The 25,582-nt window shown below is 37.9% G+C and overlaps 1 protein-coding gene across 7 annotated transcripts in view; it reads right to left on the bottom strand.

The window, feature by feature from the left end:
• The window catches only part of BNC2 (basonuclin 2), a 417,234-nt gene that overhangs the window by 370,113 nt on the left and 21,539 nt on the right, over positions 1-25,582 (bottom strand). For 3 of the 7 annotated variants that reach the window (XM_034663944.1, XM_034663943.1, XM_034663940.1), the window contains exons 2-3: positions 16,413-16,473; positions 736-888 (exon numbers count right to left, since the gene is read on the bottom strand). The exons of 3 other annotated variants lie outside the window; for them this stretch is intronic. In XM_034663944.1, coding sequence (XP_034519835.1) covers positions 736-888; positions 16,413-16,473 — 214 coding nt within the window. The remainder of the gene's footprint in view (positions 1-735; positions 889-16,412; positions 16,474-25,582) is intronic. One more of the 7 variants, XM_034663948.1, reaches the window with a different exon arrangement.

Genomic DNA, 25,582 nt, shown 5'->3' on the forward strand with positions numbered 1-25,582 from the left:
CAGACGATTCTAATTAATCTTAGTTTGTAGAATGGATTAATGAACGCATTTTGTAGCCCTTTGGTTAGATTACACATATGTGCATTAATTGCTAGTGAGCATCTAAGAATAATTCCTGGAAAATCTACAAAGATACCCAATGGTTGAGAGTGGTAAGAAACTTCTCACAAAGTCCTTTGGGAATCAGGCTCTGACTGCTATCTTTGAGAAGGTAATGTATCAAATAGTAAGGGAAAATATATTATTTATTGTCCCCTTTCTCTTGAAGTGGGTAAGAGAAAGGCGTATTTTTCTGAGCGGTCATTTTAAGACACAATGCACAAAAACCGTAAGTCTAATGGCAAAATTTCAGACTCAAAACTTACAGAAATTCAAAGACCCCTTCTGTTGATTTGGACATAGCTTCCTTGCATTCTTTCTTTCTTAAGGCCACGTGTGTGAAACTCTTTCAAGTAAAAACTACTACAAGAAGATAAAGGGGAGAAAAGGACTTGCCTGTCCTCAGTCACTTCCTGGTCCCCTTGTGCTTAAACTGTTATCTACATGATAAGCAAAGGTGCTCAGGGGTGCTTTCAAAGTTTTAAGGCTCCAGCAGGAGTGATGACTGAGAGGCCCGCAGGCACTGCAAACCAACCCTGTCACTTCTAGTCACTGCTCGGCCCAGCTAATGCCATGCCTGTCATGACAAGCACCAGCCACCTTAAGGCACCACACCTCTACCTCCACAAAACATACCTTTGAAAAGATATGAGCCATGGAGGGAATCTGTTTCAGGGGTTGCCAAGGGAAGCCAGCCTTGTCTGTAACAGCAGAGAGGCAGTGAAAGAGCCCAAAGGCACAGATCCAAGGAGGGCCGCTAGCCTTAAGTGCAAATAATTGTTGTACTTCCTGTGCATGGACAGGGGGAAAAAATGACATGTTAAGATACTGTCTGACCAGGCTAAAGCGGGTTTAGTTGTCAGCCTAAACCTGCCATCTGGTGTTAAGATACAGCAGATCATCACACCCAGATGTGTTCCTTCAAACAAATCACATCTTTTTTTCTTATTCTCCCTTTTTTTCTTTCTGTAAAGAGAAAGGTCCCTGCCAAAGATACAAATCAGCTGAAGTTTACTTCAAACTAAAAACTCTTGTTAATTTACTCAGCCAAATGGGTAGGTATGTCATGTCATGCACCCACCCCCAAAAGCAACCACTTTTTAGAAATGGTATCTAGAGAGGCTGAGCAGAAAATCATTTGTTTACTACTCATTGACCCAAGTTAAGGCTATCCTTAGTCATCAAAAAGCCATTTCATCCGAAAAGTGAAATTTGTTTCAGTGGAGTTCTGAAATCCTTGTCTTCCTCTTTATTTTTGACTCAATATCTCATTCCACAATTGGGGTGGGGAAGGGTTATGCAGTGCTATCATTTGCACCTCATTACACTTGGGCTGAAGCTTTGAGAAAGCTGATATTCCCTCTAAATTTTTACAGATGCTTCTAGTTTACCAGTTCATGACTGCACTACTAGAAAAGACTTCCTGCCTCTAAACTGCTTGCTGGCATGTATGCTGAATTTCAAAATCCCTGAAAAAAGTAAACCTTTGTGGTGTTCTCTTAACTTTCTTGCTGGGGAAGAGGGGGAGGGTCACCAAAACCACACCAAGCAAAAGCTTTTTCTTCTACAAAGTGAGACTCAATCTCTCAGAATTATTCCCTCCTAACTACTGACTGTTCATCTTGATTTGGAAACCTCCCACAAAAATGTTCATTAACAGAACGTTATTTGTGGAAGGTGTTTTTCATCATAAATTATGATTATGACACATTCACTAAGTTGTAGAAATAACACCATCACAGGCAGCCTTTCACCTGAGCCTATGTGTTTCCCTTTATTTTATACGTATCACTTGAAAAACACTTCGGACAGAGAGAAGGGACACTTTCTAAACTACCACCCCTTTTTTGTTTAATGGCTCCAGGGTTTTTTCAAAGTTCAGGGCAGGTGACACTGGCCTGTTCTTAATCTTTACTGCTTTAGCAATGTTAAGGCTGATGACGAGGGACACAAATCCCCTGATGGAACTGAATGCATTCCAAGCTCCCCGACCCACTCAAAGCCGTAATCCCCTGCAGCTGGATCTTACTTACCACCATGCACAGCTAATACATTTTTTAAAAGCTAGTCACTGGTGACAAATGTAAACTGGACAGAGCAGCAGCTCCCCCTTCTCCCTGCCTCACTCCCCTACCCCTCAATCTTCCCCATAACCTAGAGACTTGCTGTTTCTGTGATGAATAGGACCTGCCTTTTAGAACCACCAAGCCCATGCCATATAGCTCTGCTCTAAGTGACTGGAAGGTTTTAAAAGCATCTTCAACTGTCAGACTGTAACAAAAACAACAAAAAAGTCATCCTTAACACAAACATTTCACAACTGAGAAAACCCTATAAGTTGAGATTATCACTGCCATATTGAGCTCACTATTTATTTCACTATCACATGCAGGCAAACCTTTCTGGCACCCTGGCCGCTCAACTGACTTAAGCTGGCTGCCATATTCACAGGCCTGATAAAATAAATGCAAAAAAAAAAAAATGGAAACTTGAGGATATATTCTGTGATATATTTTGTTTTATATCCTTTCACTTTTTTCTTTTGGAAAAAACTGGACAGAAATATAGTAAACAAATCATCTTTTATGATGGGCAAGTATGTTTTCACGATGGATTTTCATTGTCCACTTGGAGAAACCAAGTCACCCAAATAGACAATAGCTTTGTGCTGGATGAAATCTCCAAAAATTAGGGCAACAAACTATGAAAACCACAACTTAGAGATAGATGATAAGATCAATGAATGGCTATCTAAATTAGGGGAAAAAAAGTGTCAAATGGTATCAAAATGCCATACAATACAGATGACAAATTTTGACAAAGGAACAAGCTATCCACTTTATCTGGTGCAGAAAAAGCAAGGGTTAATCAATGTGAGTTTTTTGGGGGTTTATTCTAGTTCCCAGATAACCAGTAATAAGTGCTACGATTTAAGTGATATTTCCAATTAGACTTGGCGATGGCTACCCCAACACTGACTACAACGCTTAAATTGCATTAGGTTTAATTACTGCAAAATTACATCTGGAAAGGGAAGCATAATTTTATAACCACCCTCAGCATTCTAGCTTGAGTTCAGTCCCTGCATGATACATACTCGCCCTAGTAATTGAGGCCCTGAAAGGCACCACAGTTAATAACGTGTAACTAGCAAGAACACAAGGAGAAGCGACAAGCAGGTCTCCAAGAATTAAATTCACATCTGATTATGTGCCCTTTCAGTGTTCTCCTGGCACTGCTGAGAGCAGGTACTCCAAAAGCAGCCTGGTGATCAGCGTCAGCAGGACCCATGGAAGAGGAATTTGGCTGGGAGAGGGGGTGGGGGTAGGACAAGTCACTGTACCAATAGGGAAGGAATTAGGACAACGTGTTTGAAAGAGTCCAGCTCTGATTTTCCTACTTGTCACCCACTGTCACATTCCCAGAATCCAGAGAACTCAGTCAACACATGAGTAATCCAATCAAATGGGAAAAATACAAAGTCCGTTGTTCATGGTGACTCTAGTGCCTTGGGACTAAACTTAAATGTGGGGTGTGTGCAAATAAGGGGAATTTGTGAGTTCTGATGAGAACGAGACAAGAAGGTTTAGAGATTACTACATGTACACGTGTGTAAAAAAGCATTTTGCGGTACACGTCAGGAAAAGTGTGAAAAACATAGATGGCTGTACTTTTTTAAGACTGAGAATATAGAAACAAATCCCCCCCCCAAAAAAAGCAAAGAAAATGGGCCTCTGTGATTCATAAATTTCAGTTATGATTAATGACAACACACGCTTAGTCTAAATCCATATTATATATCCATTCATCCAAAAAACACTTATTAAGGCATGCTGTATTGTTCATATAGTAATCAAAGATGGCAGTGCTTTACAGCATTACCTTAAATATCTATCATAAATCCAAGTAGTATTTCCACTTCATAATACAAAATGATCTCAAGTCTAATTTCCCATGTCTATAATGATATGTACATGCTATAAAGTTGTCAAAAACCTACACAAAATGTAAAAAGTTAAGCGTCAGGGGAAAAAACAGACTGAATCATAACCAGATCTCTGCATGTTACTTAAAATGTGATAAAAATGGATCTTTCTTAATCAAACCTTTTAATACTAAAATATACTGTAATTGTTTTTTTTATTGTCTATGGCTGTTTTCTTTTTTTTTAATGATTTTTTAATATATTATGTTAGTCACCATACAGTACATCCCCATTTGTGCCCAACAAAATCACAGGTAGAAGTCTGTAATTAATCCAATGAGAAATGTTGATTATATTTGATAGGAAAACCACAACAAATTCTATTTCTCAGAACTTCCAGGAACCAATTCATAACACTTACAAAAACCCAACTGAAAATGCTCAGTTTTGAGTAAGCATAAATCCTTGCAAGGAAACACATATAAAATGAATACTGTCTCTTTAAGTTGAAGGAACTACTATAGTTAGGTAGTATGAAGCCAAGAAAAAGTTCTGAAGTTTAACTCTCAGGAGCAAACATTTTCTACTTGTGAAGTAAACTCTGTTGAAAGACAGCAGACTACGGTCCCACCAGTAAAAACAGGAAAGTTTTCAGCCAGTGACAGCTTTGCCTACAGAGAAAAAAAAAGTGTCATAGACTCACTTTATTAAACCATATGCTCATTGCCCTGTGAAGAAAGCAGGGTCACTAATTAGTTCATTCTGTGAAAGAAGCCCTTCCTGATCCCGTTGACTTTTGTCCCCCTGGTTAGCTCCAGCTATTTCTGTCATGCAACTTGAAAATCACTGGAGGGAGGAAGATCGCCATAACAACCGCTGAAATGATCTTGTGGAATGTGTCTAGTGGCACTGGAATAACCTGAATATGTGCTCCAGATGTGTCGGCTGTCAGGAAAAAAGTAAACACATCTGATGGACAGCGTATGACTAGATGGCCTCGAAGCGACTCCAGAGGCTTGGAGAGGGGGAGGGGCTGCATATGTGAGCAGAGGGGTGGCGGGTGGGGCGGGCAGAGGAGAAGGGGGCGAGCCCACAGCCTGCTCGAGGCCCCGCAGGACCTGGAGCCTGGGGCGCCCGGGAGGACTGAGCGCGACTGTTCCGCCCGCATCCCTCCCCTGAGTGGCCTCTGTGGGACTGCAGCGGCCCCTGCGAATTTCCGTCTGGCACGGACTTGTGAGCACTTGGGAGCAAACTAAAACATAAATGCTGAGAGGAAGGGGAAAAAGAGAGGAGGAGGGTTCAAAATGCTTTCTGTCTTAAATATTAATGGCAACATGTTTTTAAAGCATTCTGTCTTCGGGGGAAGGCTGCCTCCAGGCCCCTTACTCTCCGTCTACCAAATGAATGGTTGTGCCTTCCTGCCCTATATGCAATACACTAAAGCACTCTTTTTATTAGGTGACTGAGTGATTACATTCCTGATCTGAAAATGTTGTCTTTTTTGATGTTGGTGTTGTTCCATAGACTTTCACAAGTTGGACAAGTGGGTTGGTTCCCTCACCCAAAATATTTTTTTTAAATATTTTCCTAATGAAATACACAGAAAGGACTAGAAAACATGATATAGGCCAAAACACATTTTCACCTTAGGTCCTATTCTCAGGGGTGTTTGCAAAGGGAAGGATTTAGCTCTATCCCCAGTGCTTACGTTCACAAACAAAACAGCAATTCTACAAACATCTAGCACACAGTAGGCACTTGTTGAATATCTGCTGAATTAAACTGGTTTTTAATGTGTAAGATTTAACTAAAAATTCTTCTTCAGTTCTACATATAAACGGTGGCAGAGATTACTTTAAAAAATAAGTAACCAAGTTTAAAAATACTTAAGAAAAATAAATGGGAAGTTTATTTCCCCAAAGGAACAAAAATGCCTCCCTAAAGAAATAGGAAACACGGTATCCACTATAGTACACAAACCACCTACTTGTGCATGAATGTCTACTCCTACTCCAACAGTTTGCAGAATGAACTTGAGTTTTCCAGAATATGTTTTAGAAAAATTTCACCGAAGTCTTATCATAAAGGCTTGCATCTGTGAAAAGGCTTTAAAGGTTTGTGCAGAAATTCAGAATTGATATCAAAAGTTTTTCAAGCAACATATACCAGATTCTTCTTTCAAAAGCTGCACAATTATATTTCAATTAAATTTCTACTAGTTTCAGTTTTCTAAACAAAGAATGAAACTGTGTTGGAGGGTATTTATTTCTATAAAATACACCTTTAAAATATAAAATTGCTTAAAATCTTTAAAATGGCCTATGCTTAACATTCATTAAGCTTACAATAAATTATATCACCTGTGCTGAGGGATGGCGGCATTCACCTCGCACTTTCTCTCATTCAAGGAGATTGCCAATTTATGAATCCCCTTTCAATTTCTAAGTGTCTAAGTACATTTTCCTCCTTCGATAAAACTCATTTAGTGACTCAGATTCTGAAAGTAGATCACCAAAGGAAAAAAGAAAACTATGAGAAATTATTATTTGAGAGCAGAAAATGGAACAAATCTTCAACTCACTCTCTACTCTGTAATTCACACATTTAACCTGGCAGAGGAAGACCCTAAGGATGCTTAAAGGCTGAAGGACTCAAAATTTGAAGAAATAGGTGCAAGAACAACAAGAGTGAATGGCACTGCTTCTGCCTTCTAGAAATTGGATTCCACTGGCAGCGGGCTGAATGAAGCCAATAACAGATTCACGGTTGTGGAAAATGTTTCATACTCCTCTAAACGAAAACGTCGTTATTTCCTTGTAACAGAAACTGTAGTTCTGACAAGCTAGACAACCTAAAATAATCATTGCCAAGGTGCAATTTATAAAATTTGTTGGCAACCTATAAAAAAGAAATAATTTTGGTATTTGCAATTATTTGCAGAGCATACTTTATTATTATTCCAGTCTAATCTAGGCCACCCCCCAAATTAAAAGACTTCAAAACGGGCTGACAGATTTCCAAATAAAAAGCTTAATATTTAAAAGCTTTTATGAGCCAAAATCATAAATGTGCACATTTGTAGAATGAAGTGCCAAATGTCCAAAAGATGGATGAGTTTCAATGACCATTTTCATTTGCCTTGACCTTAGTATTCAACCAATAAGCAGAAAGTTCATGTATACTCAAAGAATTGGAATGTATTTATATTCATTCATGTGATGTTTCTTATCCAACTAAAATTCTTAACACTGAACTTGTAGTTAACTTTTATAAGAAGGGAAAAAGCGTTCGATCTCTCCTCAAATTCAGAGTAATGGTTTTTCAGCGAGGTAGGGATGTGTGTGTGTGTGTGTGTGTGTGTGTGTGTGTGTGTGTGTGTGTGTGTGTGTGTGTGTGTGTGTGTGTGTCTTAAGANTGTGTGTGTGTGTGTGTGTGTGTGTGTGGTTCTTAAGAGCATCAAAAGGTTGGAATGGGATGAAACTTGGAGTTAATGTAGGAAGTATTCAAGTTCCAGAAGTTATATGATACCCATACGAACAGATTTGGTGGCTGAACTCCACACTATTAAGTCTGTGGCTGAAATCAGACTTCATACATACATTCTTTTTTTTTTAAAGTTTTTATTTATTTATTTGACAGAGATAGAGACAGCTAGCAAGAGAGGGAACACAAGCAGGGGGAGTGGGAGAGGAAGAAGCAGACTCATAGTGGAGGACCCTAATGTGGGGCTCGATCCCATAACGCCGGGATCACGCCCTGAGCCGAAGGCAGACGCTTAACCGCTGTGCCACCCAGGCGCCCCCGTACATACATTCTGTCCAGAGTTCATTTCGTGTTCAAAACCCAATCAAGTGCTCATGGGTCACAGTTCTCAAACCACCAGCTTCTCTTCGTGCCACACAAGTAGCACAAGCTCCATACATATTATTTTTAATGCTTTTCTACTTCATCCCACCGAGCAAATAATGGTAATATACATAACATGCTTATAACAAGACTTCAATTAGCAGACTCATCAAGCAAGACCTAGGAAACTTTGGAAAGTTATAGCAACAATTCTTTTACCATCCTATATGGCATTACAGACCAGCACATAACTACTAGCAAGTTAAGGAAGGCCGGGGAAGTTGACTACTCAAGCAAAAAAACCAAACCAATACAAAATAAAACAAAACAAAACAAATAAAAACACTTAAGAGGACAACCAGCAAGCCAATCTATTAGACTTCCAGCTGGCTACAAGTAAAACACCGCAATGCGGTTTTCTGGCTACAGAAGTTCTGAACCAGCCATGTCACAAGCTTCATTCACGAGGCACCATTTGTTGAGCGGAAACCAGAGAAGGTTATAGGAATAAATGAAACCAAACTCCAGATCTAAAGATTTTCTGGTTTTCTGTTGAAGGGAACATGGATTCTCGAGAAAAGCATTTGAAAAGACGTGAAAGAGAACTCTTCAGTCTTTAAAACAATGAGAAACTCTTCAAAAGAAAAATATGAAGCTATTACATGTCCTTAAATGCCAACAGAATAAGAGAAGAAAATCCAGAAGGTTCTGTGACACCATCAGTCATGTGTCGGACTGTCAAGGGAAAAGAAGCCATGAAGCAGCACAGAATTCTAGAGAAAAGCAGGCAAACTGAAACGGAACACAAAGAACACAATATGTTCTGTCCAACTGCAAAAGCCTGAAAGATTCCTTATCAAGAACATATAGCTAGAACATTTGACCTGCTTATTATAATATCATCAAAACCATTCACCCCTCTCATGCCCCGACTATAAAATAAGCGAATCAGTGAATCCTAACCCAAGTTTACAACAAAAAGAATATTCTTTCAAGGGGTCTGTGAAATCCTCAAGACAAAATATAACAATGAACATTAATTTCAAAAATATTTTTCATGTAGCATTTTGATGGCTGAAGGGAAAATAAGCCAAAAGACTTGAACAAAAGTTGAGAAAAATCCCTGAACCCACATTCCTTGTTATTATAGACAAGGAATCAGCCTTATAAAAAGTTCAGTGATTCACCCCATATCACAGCTATGTATCTGGAGAATTAGAGCAAAAACCCTCCTTGCAGTGATATCTTCCCACAAATCCATCCTCCTCTTGTCACAACCAACCTCACTCCTACTCTCAAGTGACAACTGATGTGAATTCCCCAGATGATGAATTCTTCTTAGAAGCTCCACCTAAAGATGAAAGACAACATTAACAAAGAAATCCAAAGAATATTCTCCTGGACAATTTCAACCTTCTGTCCCTATAAGCATTTCACTATAATTGTTAAAATATAAAATATCCATTTTGAGTTTGAACTCCACTCTTATTCCACTTCTTGGAACAGGTGCTCCCAAGCAATTAAATGCCAAGAGGGAAGAGAAAAAAGCTGGACTGAGAAGCCAGAGGTCTGGGGGTCATTACCCCCAGAGTAGTAATAGTTGACTATATTCTTTCATTGTTCCTTTATCCATAGTTTACTAAGGGCAAAGAACAATTTTTTCTCTGTTTTTCAATATTACTGTCCTTGCAGGCCCATCACGAGACCCTAAAATACAGGGAATTGCTCGTTATTTGGCTGCTTGCTGTAAAGAATCATTACTACTACACATGGGATAATGTCCCCAGCTCCACAAAGAGCATCACCTCAAAAGGGCTGACAAGTGCCAGAGCTAAACCTTCAAAAAAAGATGTGGACTGAAACCCTGCTTAAAACCTTCAACAGGGGCCCCTGGGTGGCACGGCGGTTAAGCATCTGCCTTCGGCTCAGGGCGTGATCCCGGCATTATGGGATCGAGCCCCATATCAGGCTCCTCCACTATGAGCCTGCTTCTTCCTCTCCCACTCCCCCTGCTTGTGTTCCCTCTCTCGCTGGCTGTCTCTATCTCTGTCGCATAAATAAATAATAAAATCTTTAAAAAAAAAAAAACCTTCAACAGCTTCCCATTTCACTTAGAATAATGACTAAGGGCCTTACCATGGCCTACAAGCCCCTCTTCTCCATGGCTCTACTCTTTCCACACCAGCTACAATAGCTTTCTGTCCGCACTTCCAATGTCCCAAGCTCCCTCTGATCTCAGGGCATTGGTCTTTGTGCAATCCTTCGACTTAACCTCAAAAAACAAAAAACACAAAAACAAAAACAAAAACAAAACCCCAACTAATTTCTCTTCATCCTTCAGATCTTAGTTCAAAGGACTCTTCAGGAAAATCTGCCCTGACTCCACTAACTACATTTGGTGTCTGTTTCTTTATATTTGGGGTTCTGAGAAATATTCCATTTGGAAAAGCAGGGAGGGATTCCAAATCTCAAAAAAAAAGTTTGACTGTCATGGGCCAATTTCAAAAGTCCCCTAAAGCAAAATAATTCTGATATTTAGTATTTTAACTCACACTCTTGAGTTAAACTGTATTCATAAAGGATTCAGTGTTATAAATTTGTAAATCCCCAAGTCTGCTTGTTAGGGCAAATGTTCATTTATTTCAAACACTCCAAAAATAGATCAATACTTTTATAAACTGTGGCCACTTTATTCCTTCTTTCTTCATGTTGGTTGTAGTAAGTGGCAGCTGCAGAAGGACAAAAAAGACACAAAGCTTAGAACCAGTCTAGAGTCAGACTGCTACTTACCAACTGCCTGACCTTAGGCCAAGTATAGTATCTTCTCTAGGACCATTTTCTCTTTTGTGAGAGGAGAAAAACAATGATTCTTTCCTTCTTTTTTGAAGATTTTATTCATTTGACAGAGAGAGAGAGCACAGCACACTCACAAGCAGGGGAAGTGGCAGGCAGAGGGAGAGGGAGAAGCAGACTCCCCACTGAGCAGGGAGTCTGATGTGGGGCTCGAACCCAGGACCCTGAGATCATGACCTGAGCCGAAGGTAGACGCTTAACCAACTGAGCCACCCAGGTGCCCCATAGTGATACTTTCTTTAGAAGATTCAAAAGACATATATCTGAAAGCCAACATTTATATTCCTAATATGTACCACATTTACCATTTTACAATTTTGCCTGATTATCTAAATAAGTCTCCCTATCCATATGTAAACACCATAAGAGTAAGGGAGTATAACTCTTCTTTCCCTATCATTGACTCCTTAGAGCCTAGTACAGTATCTGCTTTCTCTATATATTAAGCACCCAGCAAAGAATTTTTATATTAATGAATAGAAAGATACTACAATATGGTGGGGGTGCCTGGGTAGCACAGTTGTTAAGCGTCTGCCTTCGGCTCAGGGTGTGATCCCCACGTTCCGGGATCGAGTCCCACATCAGGCTCCTCCACTGGGAGCCTGCTTCTTCCTCTCCCACTCCCCTGCTGGTGTTCCCTCTCTCGCTGGCTGTCTCTCTGTCACATAAATAAATAAAATCTTTAAAAAAAAAAAAAAGATACTACAATATGGAATGGATGCCCCCATCCCCTTTTGTTAGCTTTGATTTCTTTTTTAAGTGAAAAGTTTATTCTAAAATGGATAATACATCTTTGGCATTCTCACCTATGAATGGCTGGCTAATATTCTTTGATAGAAGTCAATGTTCACTGGGACAAAGTCAGTCATGTATACCAACAAGTACTTAAGAAAAGTCTAGTCAATGAGTGGTAGTGGCTTCCTTCACTAGTTATCACAAATTCTATGCCACTGTTCAAAAGGAGAACTGAGTACAATGTGTGTGCAACAATCAGCAGTGTCCTTCTACACAAATGGAGACACAATTCACGCAGATGAAATGTTAGCAGCAGTAACTTCATATAATAACAATAGCAAACACTGCCTACTTTTTCCACATGGCATTAAAAACTGTTTATATTTCAATCAGCAACAGATTGATTTTTCTGTGTCAAGCATGTTTTTAAGTTCTTTACATTAGCAACATTCAATCCTCACCACCACAAATCCATGAAGTAAGTCTTATTATTATCCTTATTTTAGAGGCAATATGAGTCTGCACTGCCTTTGTGCTTATAAAAACTTTTCACTTAACATCTAGTTAGCAAAAAACTAGTATGTGCAAGGCACAGTTCTGATATATTTTAAATGTGAGATTTACGTCTCTTGCCAAGAAACACGGATTTAAGTTAGAAGAAGTCTTAAAAGAACTGGTGTCTAAAGTTGTATTGTTTTTTCCCAGTCTTACCAGTTTTGAGACTTGCTCTAATAGGATAAAGCTTTTAACTGCAGGGAGCCTTTAGTAAAAGGCAGCACCCATCTCACCTAGTTAAGAATCCTGGCACTAGAAATCCATTTCACCCCACTTAGCTGCAAGCTGGAGTACATAATTATTTTCATCTGGTTATAACACAGGGTGGTGAGTTTAATCTCTAAAACCCTACAGGGATTGGTTTTAACAGTTTTAGAAATTGCCTCTAATGCTACGAATGTGCTGCACAGCAAGATGGTCCTGCTAATGGTTCCCAGACTAGGATTTGGGGGGACCAAAGGCATGGCTCCCTCCTTTCCATAATTTCCTTTCCATTCTGGGCCAGGTCTGTGGTCACTCAAGGTATCCTCATGCCTCCGCTTTCAAAAACAATTTGTTCTGATTTAGACAAAGGAATAGAGGTCATTTTTTTTTTAAGTTTTAGTCAATGCTTACTATTTATGTACTCAAATGAAGCCATATATAAAGTGGGCCATCAGTGGTATAGTCTTGAAAACTCTAAGGTGTATATGCAGAAGAAATAGATCCCCAAACAATAACGTGGCTATGAATGTAACCCAATCTCTAGTTTACCTTGATTTTTAAAACTTTTGCTAAACCATTCCTTCCAGGGAAAAAAAAAATCTAGAAAAACAATTCAAGAATATAATTTAATGTCTCCCTTATTATTTTTTTTATTAAGTTGAACCCTACAACCATCAACCCTAATTTCTCCCAGGTCCTTAAATGAGCCCTCACCATCAGGAATGAAAAGAGGACATGTTGCTAAACAACTTCTCAAGTGAAAATGCTAAAAAGACTAGAACTAACAAATCCCATTAAGTAAAAATGATGATTCTCTTCAGTTTTTGGTAGAAGAGTCAACCCTGATACATACATTCAAATTAAACTTCTCTGCTTATTCAGAAACAACCCTTGGGCTAGTCACAGCATTTCAATTTAAGCCACTTATATTAATAATGACAACTACATGTCTAAAAGTCAACTTATATACCTGGTTCAACATACGTTAGAATATTTTGGCTTTGCCAAAAGAAAATTCATCATACCATAAAATCCCTCCTACATGATGTGGGGGATTACATAGGCAAATTCTAAGAGTCAAGTTTGTATAAGGCACAGAGATAGAAAAGTAACAAAACATTTTCAAATTTTTCCTTTCTTTTCACTTTTTTTTTTTAAGATTTTATTTATTTATTTGACAGAGAGACAGCCAGCAAGAGAGGGAACACAAGAGGGGGAATGGGAGAGGAAGAAGCAGGCTCCCAGGGAGCCTGATGCAGGGCTCGAGCCCAGGACACTGGGATCACGCCCTGAGCCAAAGGCAAATGCTTAAGGACTAAGCCACCCAGGCGCCCCTCTTTTCATATTCTTAACCCAGAGCAAATATCTCAGTAGGATAAAACTGAAACACCATGAAACACAGTCTTTAAAATCCAGAATTCCACCAGACTGCAAAGTCCTTAGGGAATTATCTCCAGCTCCAAAGGCAATACCTGGCATAAAGGAGGTCCTTGAATTATAAAATGAAATAAATGAAACCTCAGAACTACAGTCTTTAAAATACTTTCAGACATATTGTCATACTGACCTAAGATATACAAGACAGGGATGCTTACGGCACTTGAAAGATGAGGAACCAGAACACCAGAGCCACAACTAGCCTGATCCTAGGACTCCCAAGACACTGTTTTCCACTACCATCACACTGTGCCCCAACATTTAAAAAGCTCGGAGCACCCATTCTCTAGCGTTTGTTCTGCGTTCTATATCTTATGATCTGTGGTGTAAAAACACCAAAAATGGAAGGCAACCAGATCATTCAGATGTCAAACTCTAACTTGATCCACTACTGTCCTTTGCAGCTGTGAAAGTCTGATGGCTCAGGCTACCAGATGCTTACTTACATCTACTTACATAAGGCACATTAACACTATATTATTCTGTACACGAATTTCGATTTTCGATTTACCATTTACTTTTAAACAAAAAATGTTTCTTTAGAAGTTTTTTCATGCACAGATCTTGACTGACAGATTTAAAGTCTACATAGACTTTGGCAGGAAAAACTTGAAGCAAAGGAATTCAAGCTGTTACCACTCACTTTCCAGGTTCTGTAGATTTCTCTATAAAAACTAATCACAACAGAACATACACACTCGCCTCTATGAATTACAGGATGAAAAATCCAGTATATTTTCAGATTCCCCATTTTAGACACGATCTTCACCTGGTAGCTCACTGTTACTCTTAGGTAAAATCAGCTGCTGATTCAACGTTTCTGGAATTACTGTATGCCAGGCTTATGTAAGGTTTGGTGACTCAAACATGAATAAACATGAATTGTGCCCTTGGACAATCTTAATAGCGGCTAAGACAGATTCAAAGAAATTTAAAAAGACAACGTATGGCCTTTGTGTGCCACAAGCATGTTTGCTACATTCAATATCTTAAGGAATACACATGAAGGAAAACTACTTATTTTGTTGGTCAATGAGGTGACCTAACGAGTTAGTTCTTACATAGGTCCTTCCTTATATAAAGGCCTAATACAGAGGCACCTGGGGGCTCAGTCTGTTAAGCATCTGCCTTCAGCTCTGGTCATGATTTCAGGGTCCTGGGATCGAGCCCTGCGTCTAGCTCTCCGCTCAACAAGGAGTCTGCTTCTTCCTCTCCCTCTGCCCCTCTGTCCGCTGGTTCTCTCTCTCTCTAATAAATAAAATGTTAAAAAAAAAATAAAGGCCTAATACATAAAAGTCATTAAATTATACAGTTTCTAATACAGTACATTAAGTCTTTAATAACTCTGGATAATTTTCTTAGATAACAAAAGATATTAGAAAGTTAAGAATTCTTAAAATCAACCAATAATTCCTCAATAGTTTGTATCTTTATATACCCGAAAGCAATCTTACTGCTTTCAACACTGCTGAGCCAATCGTAACTTGCACTAGAGCCTAAGGATTCCGCACCTTTTGATGCCGTTTACACTACGCTGTATATCAATATGGCAAGAATTACACGCCATCACGGATTTTCTTACATGCTTCCCTTCTATTTGGTACTAAAAACAACCCAAAATACTACTTAGCTTTGAAAGTTATCCTAGAACAGATAAGTGCTCTATATCCAAAAAAAAAAAAAACATTTAACTATGGTTCATTTGAAGGCTTACTTTTTTTTTTTAAAGATTTTATGTATTAATTTGACAGACATAGAGACAGCCAGTGAGAGAGGGAACACAAGCAGGGGGAGTGGGAGAGGAAGAAGCAGGCTCACAGCAGAGGAGCCTGACGTGGGACTCGATCCCATAACGCCGGGATCACGCCCTGAGCAGAAGGCAGACGCTTAACCGCTGTGCCACCCAGGCGCCCCTGAAGGCTTACTTTTATGAAGGGACCTATTCGGTTTGATTCACTCAGATCTGCAGGTTAGAAGGGAATACCAGGTGAGATTTTTTTTAAGAAATGTCTACACCAACGTGGGACTCAAACTCACAACTCCAAGATCAAGAGTTGCATGCTCCACAGACTGAGCCAGCGAGGTGCACCCCAGGCCAGCTCCTCCCCAGGTGCATCTATTTAAAGCACACCGTGCACTTTTCAGTTCTGGCAACAGCCACTTCATTCCTTGATAGATGCCATCCCTATATGTCTTTTAAGTAGCTAGCTCTATGGCCTATGACTCTCTCCCAAAAGTAGAAGTACACTAGCTTTCAGGCAGAAAGACAAAAGCTGATTAAAAGAAGACTGTCTCACTCTTACTGCTAAGAAAAATGTAATCTCTGACATAAATTTGAATTGAAAGGGATTGTTAAATATGATTTCTCAAATATGGTGCATGTACCTACAAACACGTATCCTTGCAAGCACACACGCCCACCACCATCCCTGTGACAGTCACCGGCAACTGCTCAACTTCTTCCCAGTGACCCAAGGCACAATCTCAGAATCCTTCTCAAGTAGCCATTACTAATCTATCGATATTGCAAGAGGGCTGAAACCTGTTTTCCATTCTTCATTTTGTCTGCTCTTCAGATAAGGAGCTCTGAAGAAGTACCAAAGAAGTTACAAAGATCAAACAGCTAGTCAGTGACAGAATCTAGGTTAGAGAAAAAACAGACCGTATACCACAGTGCCCATCTGGAATGTTTATCATACACACCCTAACTGATACTAATTCCTTGGTTCCTTTGTGTTCTGATTATTTAATTTCTTACCATCTCCTTTTGGCGGCCACATAAGCTCCTCTCCCTTTTGCTTTTAGAAAATTCAGCATCCCTGGCATAAAAGGGGAAAAAGACTGTCATTTCATATCCATGAAGCTAATGAATACCCATAGTTGACCTGGCATCTCCCCTTTAAGCCATGCTAACATTAGCTGCCATTCAAAAGTTCATTCTACATCTTGACCTTTGTTTCTGCTCAGAAGTATTCACCCTATTACAGAAAGTGTTTTTCCTTTAATGTCATGATGGCAAAATAATGCAGTGTCCAAACAGGCAGATTTGTGACAATTATTATGTAGTTTTGTTGCTAAGGCTTGAAGAACTTAGACAACAAGACATACTGAAAGTAAAAAAGAATTGCCAGGTTGAGTGACCGGGAAAAACTGGTAATCCTACGCCCATTGCCAGCCACAAAAACCATATATAATCATGTTTATGAATCTGATACCAAAAGAGCATTTCGATCACATTTAATTCAGCAGTTCTATTATAAAATGAGTCTAAGAGTGCTCATCACAGAAGGGTTACCACATAAATGTATATTCTCAAATTGAACAATTTCTAACTTTAAAGAGTATTGCATTTTTTTAAATGGCTTTTTTGGTTGAAATAATCCCACCGGTCCCACCACTGTGACCACAAACTAAGGTAATTAATATTTTTGTTGCTCTTCAGATTTTACATTTGAAAAAAACTGTAGTTCTCTACTTCGTAAGGAGAAATAACCTAATATGCACTGTTCTAGACAAATAACAGAGGTCATATAAATTAGTATCAAAGTGCCACAGAGTCCTTTCTGTGAGCAGCACATAAGGAAATCTAAATGACACCTGTCATTTTACAGTTTTTATTTTATGTCAAGCACTGTGCTGGTCCTGTCCCACACTGTGTCTAATTTAATCCTCAATTCCAACCCCCATGCAGCACTGAAGGTTATTATCCTCCAAGTTTATAAATGAGGAAATTGAGGCTTCCAGAAATTTTCCCTGTCAAACTTCCCATAGCGCAGTTGGGATTCAAACTCAGGCCTTTCTGACTCACGCACTCTCTATCCGTGTGCTACCTATGCTGCTTCCTACTACACTATAAATATTTAGAACATTTGCAACGTTTGTGGTAAGGCAATCAGAATCATAACTAATTATTCCTCAAAATGCAGACATCTTGGCTAAACAGTATGTCCACAATCAAACCATTATATCATCAAAGTTTAATCAAACCCATGTCATGAGGTGTATGTGTCTGTCATTTAAGATAACAATGGAACCCTTACGATCCTTGACTGGTTTTACCACACTGCGGTATTTACCATGCCTTGATATAAGTTATAAAGTTAAACATACAAAGTTTGAAAATGTTTAAACAATGGAGACATAAAATGTGTCAAAAAATAAAACTTCAAAGTAAAAGATTAATCAATGAAGATAAGCATGCATGATGGGCACCTATTGCAAAAGATGTATTACCCTAGCCTATCTCTATAAAACATTACTTTACACACATATTTTTTGGAGTTTCACACCTTTTTTTACCTTACATTAACTATTTTAACATAATCACCTCCATTATGTCTTTGAATATCTTGTGAATTGTTGGTCTGATTAGTAAGAGAATTCTCACTTAGAAACAGTTTCTCTCACTGGCATCACAGTTTCCAAAATAATTCATGTAGATATAAGTATGATATTATCTGTTCCTGTGATAAGGGAAAAGAAACTAAATGGGCATTCAGCACTTGCATTAGACACCATGCTAGGTATTTTCACATGTTATTTCAAAATACTTCAGTATCAGTACTATTATGCCTATGTCATAAAAGAGAGAATAGTGGTTCAAAAAATTAAAGACGCCAAGGGGGCTAGGCAGGGGGGTGAACAGGGACTTACTACTATTGGGCATAGGGTTTCTGCTGGAGTGATGAAAATGTTCTAGAATTAAATAGTGGTGATGGTTGCACAACCTTGTGCATATAACTAAAAACCACCGATCGTACACTCTAAAATAGTGAATTAATGGTATGTGAATTATATCTCAATTAAAATTAAGTTACGCGGTCATGGTAAATGTTAACATTTGGGAATCTAGGTATATGGGAATCCATTACTATTTTCCAACTTTTCTGTAAGCCGGAAATTATTACAAAAAAAATGGGGGGGGGGCGGCACCTGGGTGGCTCAGTGGGTTAAGCATCCGATCAGGTCATGATCTCAGGGTGGTGAAATCGAGCCCATGTTCAGTGGGGAGTCTCCTGAAGATTCTCTCTCTCCCTCTGCCCCTCCCCTGCTCTCTCTCAAATAAATAAATCTTGAGAACCATTTTTTTAATGCACAATAATGTGAATATACTTAACACTACTGACAACCACACTTAAAATGGTCAAGAGGGTAACTTTTATGTGTTTTTTACCACAAGTATAAAGAAATAGACAGGTAAAAGAATTCACACAAGATTCTGCTTTAGTTAATAGAGTTATCAGTATTCAAATGCAGGCCTTTTCAACTCCAAAACTAATATTGTTACAACACCAAAAAAAGCTGTTTTACTATTGTTTGTCCAACGATTGTATTGAGATGTTACTTATGGCCACTCTAAAGCTGTAATAGTAATACACACGTAAGCTGCTTTTTTATAAATGAAAACTCTACTACCAACTAAATAGGTTTTGTTAAATATGTCTGAACTTTTTAAGATTTTATTTATTTATTTGACAGAGAGGGAAAGAGAGAGCACAAGCAGGGGGAGTGGCAGGCAGAGGGAGAGGGAGAAGCAGGCTCCCCAATGAGCAGGGAACCTAAGCGGGACTCCATTCCAGGACAATGTGATCATGACTGAGCCCAAGGCAGACACTTAACCAACTGAGCCATCCAGGTGCCCCTATGTCTGAACTTCTTAAAGGTTGACATATGATGATGAATGTGTGTGTAAGTAGAAGAGTAAGACTAGATACTATGTTGTCAACCAAACAAGGATTGCCAATTGAATATTTTTCAAAAATGGGGCCTTATGTTAGAATTTCTTTTTTCAGTTGAAATCTCAGAACTGATTAGAAAGCAATGAGTAGGTAAAACTATTTTTGTTTTTATTAAATTGTTTTTATTTATACTGAAGGGTTTGTTTCGTTTTGTTTTTGTTTTTTAAAAGTCCTGGGGCACCTGGGTGGCTCAGTCAGTTAAGTACCAGACTCTCAATTTTGGCTCAGCTCATGGTCTCAGGGTTGTGGGATCAAGCCCCATGTCAGGTTCCATGTTCAGAAGGGAGTCTGCTTGAGATTCTCTCTCTTCTTCTGCCCCTCCCACCCCTCACACTCTTGCTCTCTCTTGCTCTCTAAAATAAATAAATCTTTAAAAAAGAAAAAGAAAAATCCTTTAATAGTTTAGAAATTTCTCACAAATTAATTTTTGAGAAATTTTTTATTATAAAAACATTAGAGATGTGAGTTTAACTTATAATGTGCTAATTTGCCAAATACTGATAAACAATATCATGGGCATTTGCATAAATGGGTATATCTGCATTTGACCTGGGGGCCCATGACTAAATATTCTTAATACACCAAGTATATAATGTATCCATCTACCCTTACAAATCACATTTACTCAAGAACGTTAAGAACTGGAATTTGAGGTTCCACTTGTTTAGTTACAATAAACTATATGCTTCAAAAAAAAAAAAAACAAACAGGCAAAACCAAATGTATATTTATTTAAACACACACAAACACACACACACACACACACACACACACACATAAATAAAGGTAGTAGATCAACCACTCATAAAGCTGACATGAAGGGCAAAAGACAAAAGGAGTAAAATCAACTATAACAACAATAATTAAGAGATACACAAAGTAAAAAGATGTAAAATATGACAAAAACATAAAATGTGAAGGTGGTTAAAAATGTCGTGCTTTTAGAATGTGGTCAAATTTAAGTGACTATTAATTTAAAATAACTGCCCTATAAATACTGTTTATTACGCATGAACCTCATGGTAACCATAAGTCAAAAATCTGTAATAGATACACAAAAAATGAAGAAAACTAATATAACACTAAAGGAAGTCATCAAACCACAACAGAAGAGAGCAAGAGAAGAAAAAGAGAAGTACTACATCAGAAAACAATGAACAAAATGCCAATAAGTATATACTTATCAACAATTACTTTAAACATAAATGGATTAAATTCCCCAGTCAAAAAGACATAGGGTAGCTAAGTGCTTAAAAAACAAAAACAAAAACAGGACCCAACCATATGCAGCCTAAGAGACTCACTTCAGATCTAAATACTCATACAAACTGAAAATGAAGGGACAGAAAAAGATATTCCATGCAAATGGAAACAAAAAGAAACAGGGAGTAGTAATACTTAAATTGGACAAAACAGACTTTAAAACAAAGATGTTAACAAAAGACAAAGAAAGGCATTACCAATGATAAGGAGTTCAATCCAACAAAAGGATATAACACTGATAATTATTATGCACCCAACATAGAAGCACCTAAATATATAAAACAAATATTTACAAGCATAAAGGATGAAACTGACAGCAATACAATAATATAAGACTTTAATACCACACTATATCAATGAATAGGATCATTCAGACAGAAAAGCAACATAAGGGAACACTGGCCTTATACAATACATTAGACCAGATGGACTTAATAGATACTTACAGAATAGTCTATCCAAAACAGCAGAACTCATATTCTTTTCAAGTGCACACAGAACATTCTCCAGAACAGATGTTAGGCCACAAAACAAGTTTCAATAAATTTAAGCAGACTGAAATCATATCAAGCATTTTTTCTGACCACAGTGGTATAAAACTAGAAATCAATTACAAGAAGAAAATAAAAAAAAAAAGACCCAAAAACCATAAACACATGGAAGCCACAAAACATGCTACTAAACAACTGATGGGTCAACAAAGAAATAAAAGGCTAAATTAAAAAAAACTCCTTAAGACAAAAAAAAAAAAAAAAGGAAACACAACATTCTAAAATCTACGGGACACAGCAAAGGCAGTTCTAAGAGGAAAGTTCATAGCAATACAGGCCTACCTCAAGAAATAAGAAAAATCTCAAATAAAAAAATCTAACTTTACAACTAAAGGAGCTAGAAAAAGAACAGATGTAGTACAAAGTTGGTAAAAGGAAGGAAATAATAAAGATCACAGTGAAAATAAATGAAATAGAGACCAAAAACAAAAACCCAAGCACAATAAAAAAGACTAATTGAACTAAGAGCTGGTTCTTTGAAAAGATAAACAAAATTAATGAACTTTTAACCAGATTCATCTAAAAAAAAAAAGAGAGAGAGAGAGAGAGGGTTAAAATAAGTAAAATCAGAAATGGAAGACATGTCACAACTGAAATACCATAGAAATACAATGGATCATTAGAGACTACTAAAAACAATTACATGCCAAAAAATTGGACAACCCTGAAGAAATGGGGATAAATTCCTAGAAGCACAAAATCTACTGAATCATTAAGAAATAAAAATCTGAATAGAGTGCTTACGAGTAATGAGATTGAATCAGTAAGTGAAAACCTCCTAACAGACAAAAGTCCAGGGCCAGATAGCTTCACTTGTGAATTCTACCAAACATTCAAAGATGTAATATCTAACATTCTCTAACTATTTGAAAAAGTTTAAGAGAAGGCAACACTGCCAAACTCATTTTATGAGGCCAGCATTACGATGATACCAAAACCAGACAAGGACAGCATAAGTAAAGAAAATTACATGCTGATATCCCTATTGCACATAAATGCAAAAATCCACAGTAAGATATTAGCAAATCAAACTCAACAATACATTAAAAGGATCATATACCATGATCAAGTGGGATTTATTCCAGAGATACAAGATGGTTCAACATCCGCAAATCAATGTGATATACCACATTGATACAACAAAGGACAAAAATAATATGATCTTCTCAAAAGATGCAAAAAAAAAAAAAAAAAAAAAACCCAAACATCTGAGAAAAGTCAACACTCATTTAAAGGTAAAAACTCTCAACAAAGTAGGTACGGAGGAACATACCTGAACATAATAAAGGTCATGCATGACAAACCCACAGCTAACATCAAACTCAAGAGTGAAAAGCTAAAAACTTTTCCTCTAAGATCAGAAAAAAGGCAAGGGTACCCAAGTCACCACTCTTATTCAACACAGTACTGGCAGTCCTAGCTACAGAAATTAGGCAAGAAAAAGAAATACAAGGCATCCAAATTGGAAAGGAAGAAGTAAAACTGTCACTATTTGCAGATGTCATGATACTATTTATAGAACACCCTAAGGACTCTGCCAAAAAAACTGTTAGAACTAATAAATGAATTCAGTAAAGTCCAAGTAAAATTAATATCCAGAAATCTGTTACATTTCTATAGACTAATAACAAGCTATCAGAAAAAAGAAATCTTTTTTAAGATTTTATTTTTTTTGACAGAGAAAGAGCACAAGCAGGGGGAGCAGGAGAGGGAGAAGCAGACCTCCCAATGAGCAGGGAGCCCAAGGCAGGCCTCAGTCCCAGGACCCTGGGATCATGACCTGAGCGCAAAGGCAGACACTTAACTGACTGAGCCACCCAGGCACCCCAGAAAGAGAAATTAAGAAAATCTCATTCAAAAAGAGAAGGAAGGAAAAGAAAAAAGAAAATCCCATTGACAACTACATTAGAAAGAATAAAATAACTAGAAATAAATCTAACCAAGGAGGTAAAAGACTCATACTCTGAAAACTGTAAGACTCTGATGAAAGAAATTGAAGAAGACAAATAAATGGAAAGATATACCATGATCATGTAACAAAAGAATATTGTTAAAATGTCCAGACTACCCGATCCACAGATTCAATGCAATCCCTATGAAATACCAATGGCATTTTTCATAGAACCAGAATAAATCTTCAAATTCGTATAAAACCATGAAAGATTTCAAATAGCCAAAGCAATCTTGAGAAAGAAGAACAAAGTTGGATATATCATGCTCTCTGACTTCAAACTATACTACAAACCTACAGTCATCTAAACAGTATGGTGCTGGCACAAGAACAGACACACAAATCAAAACAGCAGAACAGGGAGCCCAGAAATAAACCCCCACATATATGGTCAGTTAATCTACAACAAAGAAGTAAAGAATATACAATGGAGAAAAGAGGTTCTTTAATAAGTGGTGCTAGGAAAACAGGACAGCTACATACAAAAGAATGAAACTGTATCCCTACCCTATACCATATGCAAAAAATAAACTCAAAATGGATTAAAGACTTAAATGTCAGACCTGAAACTATAAAACTCCTAGAAGAAATCATAGGCTGAGGATGCCTGGGTGGCTCAGTCAGCTAAGTGTCTGCCTTTGGCTCTAGTCATGATCCTGGGGTCCTGGGAAAAAGTCCCACATCGGGCTCCCTGCTGAGGAGCTGCTTCTCCTCCTCCCTCTGCCATTCCCCTTGCTTGTGCTCTCTGGCTCTCTGTGTGTCAAATAAATAAATGAAATCTTAAAAAAAAAAAAAAAAAGGACTCCCTGACATAGGTCTTAGCTATATTTTTTTCAACCTGACTCCACAAGCAAGGGCAACATAAGTAAAAATAAACAAATGGGATTACATCAAACCAAAACCTTCTGCACAGTGAAGGAAACTATCAACAAAACGAAAAGCAACCTACCGAATGGTAGAATATATTTACAAACCATGTATCTGACAAGGGGCTAATATGCAAAATATATACAGAACTCCTCCAACTCAATATCCAAAAAACAAATAATCTGGTTAAAAATGGGAAGAAATCTGAAACATTTTTCCAAATAGGACACACAGATAGCCAACAGACACATGAAAAGATGCTCAATATCACTACTCTTCAGGGAAGTGCAAATCAAAACCACAACTGGGTATCATTTCATACCTGTCAGAATGGCTATAATAAAACAAAAACAAGAAATAAAGAATGTTGGTGAGGATGTGGAGAAATGGGAACCCCCATGCACTGTCAGTGGAAATGCAAACTGGTGCAGCCACAGTGGAAACTGTATACAGGTTCTTTAAATAATTAAAAATAGGACTATCATAGGATCCAACAATTCCACTTCTAAGTATTTATCCAATGAAAAATAAACACTAACTTGAAAAGATATCTGCTCCTTTATGTTTATTGCAGCATTAGGTACGATAGCTAAGATAAAGGAGCACCCCGAGTGTCTATCAACAGATAGATTAAAAAAAAAAAAAAAGATGTGGAAAGCTGCAATATATACACACAAAGAAATATTAGTCAGCCATAAAAAAGAATTAAATCTTGCCATTTGCAACAATACAGAGGGACCTGAGGGTATTATGCTTAAGTGAAATAAAATAAGTCAGAGAAAGACAAATACCATATGATTTTACTCACATGTGGAATCTAAAAAACAAATGAATAAACGAAACAAAACCAGACTCAAAGATACAGAGAACAGACTGATGGTTGCCATAGGAGATGGGGGTTGGGGAACAGGCAATATGGGTGAAGGGGATCTAGAGATACAAACTTTCAGTTATAAAATAAGTCAGTCATGGGAATATAATATAGAGCATGGGGAATATAGACAATAATACTATATTAATTTTGTATGGTGCAGATGGTAAATGGACTTATTATGGTGATCATTTCATAATGTAAATAAACACTGAATCACTATGCTATGTACCTGATCTAATGTAATATTGTATTATCAAGTATACTTCAATTAAAGGTTTTATTCCTCGGGGGGGAAAAAAGAAGGTGGGAATTTGGGGAAGGAAAGAGTCATTTTTACCAATATTTTTCAGTTTTTCTATCAATAACTATCCAGTGGTACCCAGCAGAGGCATTATTAACATTTGGGGCAGAACAACTCATCATTGTGTATAAATTATTCTGCCATCAGAACTGAGGTATCCTTGGCCCACTAAATAGCAGGAGGCATCCCAATCCGATTATTTGTGAAGAACAAAAATGACTCCCGAGATTTCCAAACACCCTGTGGAGGTGGCAGAAACCCCAGGTTCAGAACCCAGACAAGCCTTAACATCTTCCACTCTTAAGTATTTCACAGTCAACTGATGAGTCGGAAGGTGTTCCTATCAGTCCGGCTGCAGACCAACCTTCTCTCCTATTGCCAGG

Source organism: Ailuropoda melanoleuca, chromosome 7 (assembly GCF_002007445.2).
Source record: "Ailuropoda melanoleuca isolate Jingjing chromosome 7, ASM200744v2, whole genome shotgun sequence".
Classification (NCBI taxonomy): domain Eukaryota; kingdom Metazoa; phylum Chordata; class Mammalia; order Carnivora; family Ursidae; genus Ailuropoda; species Ailuropoda melanoleuca.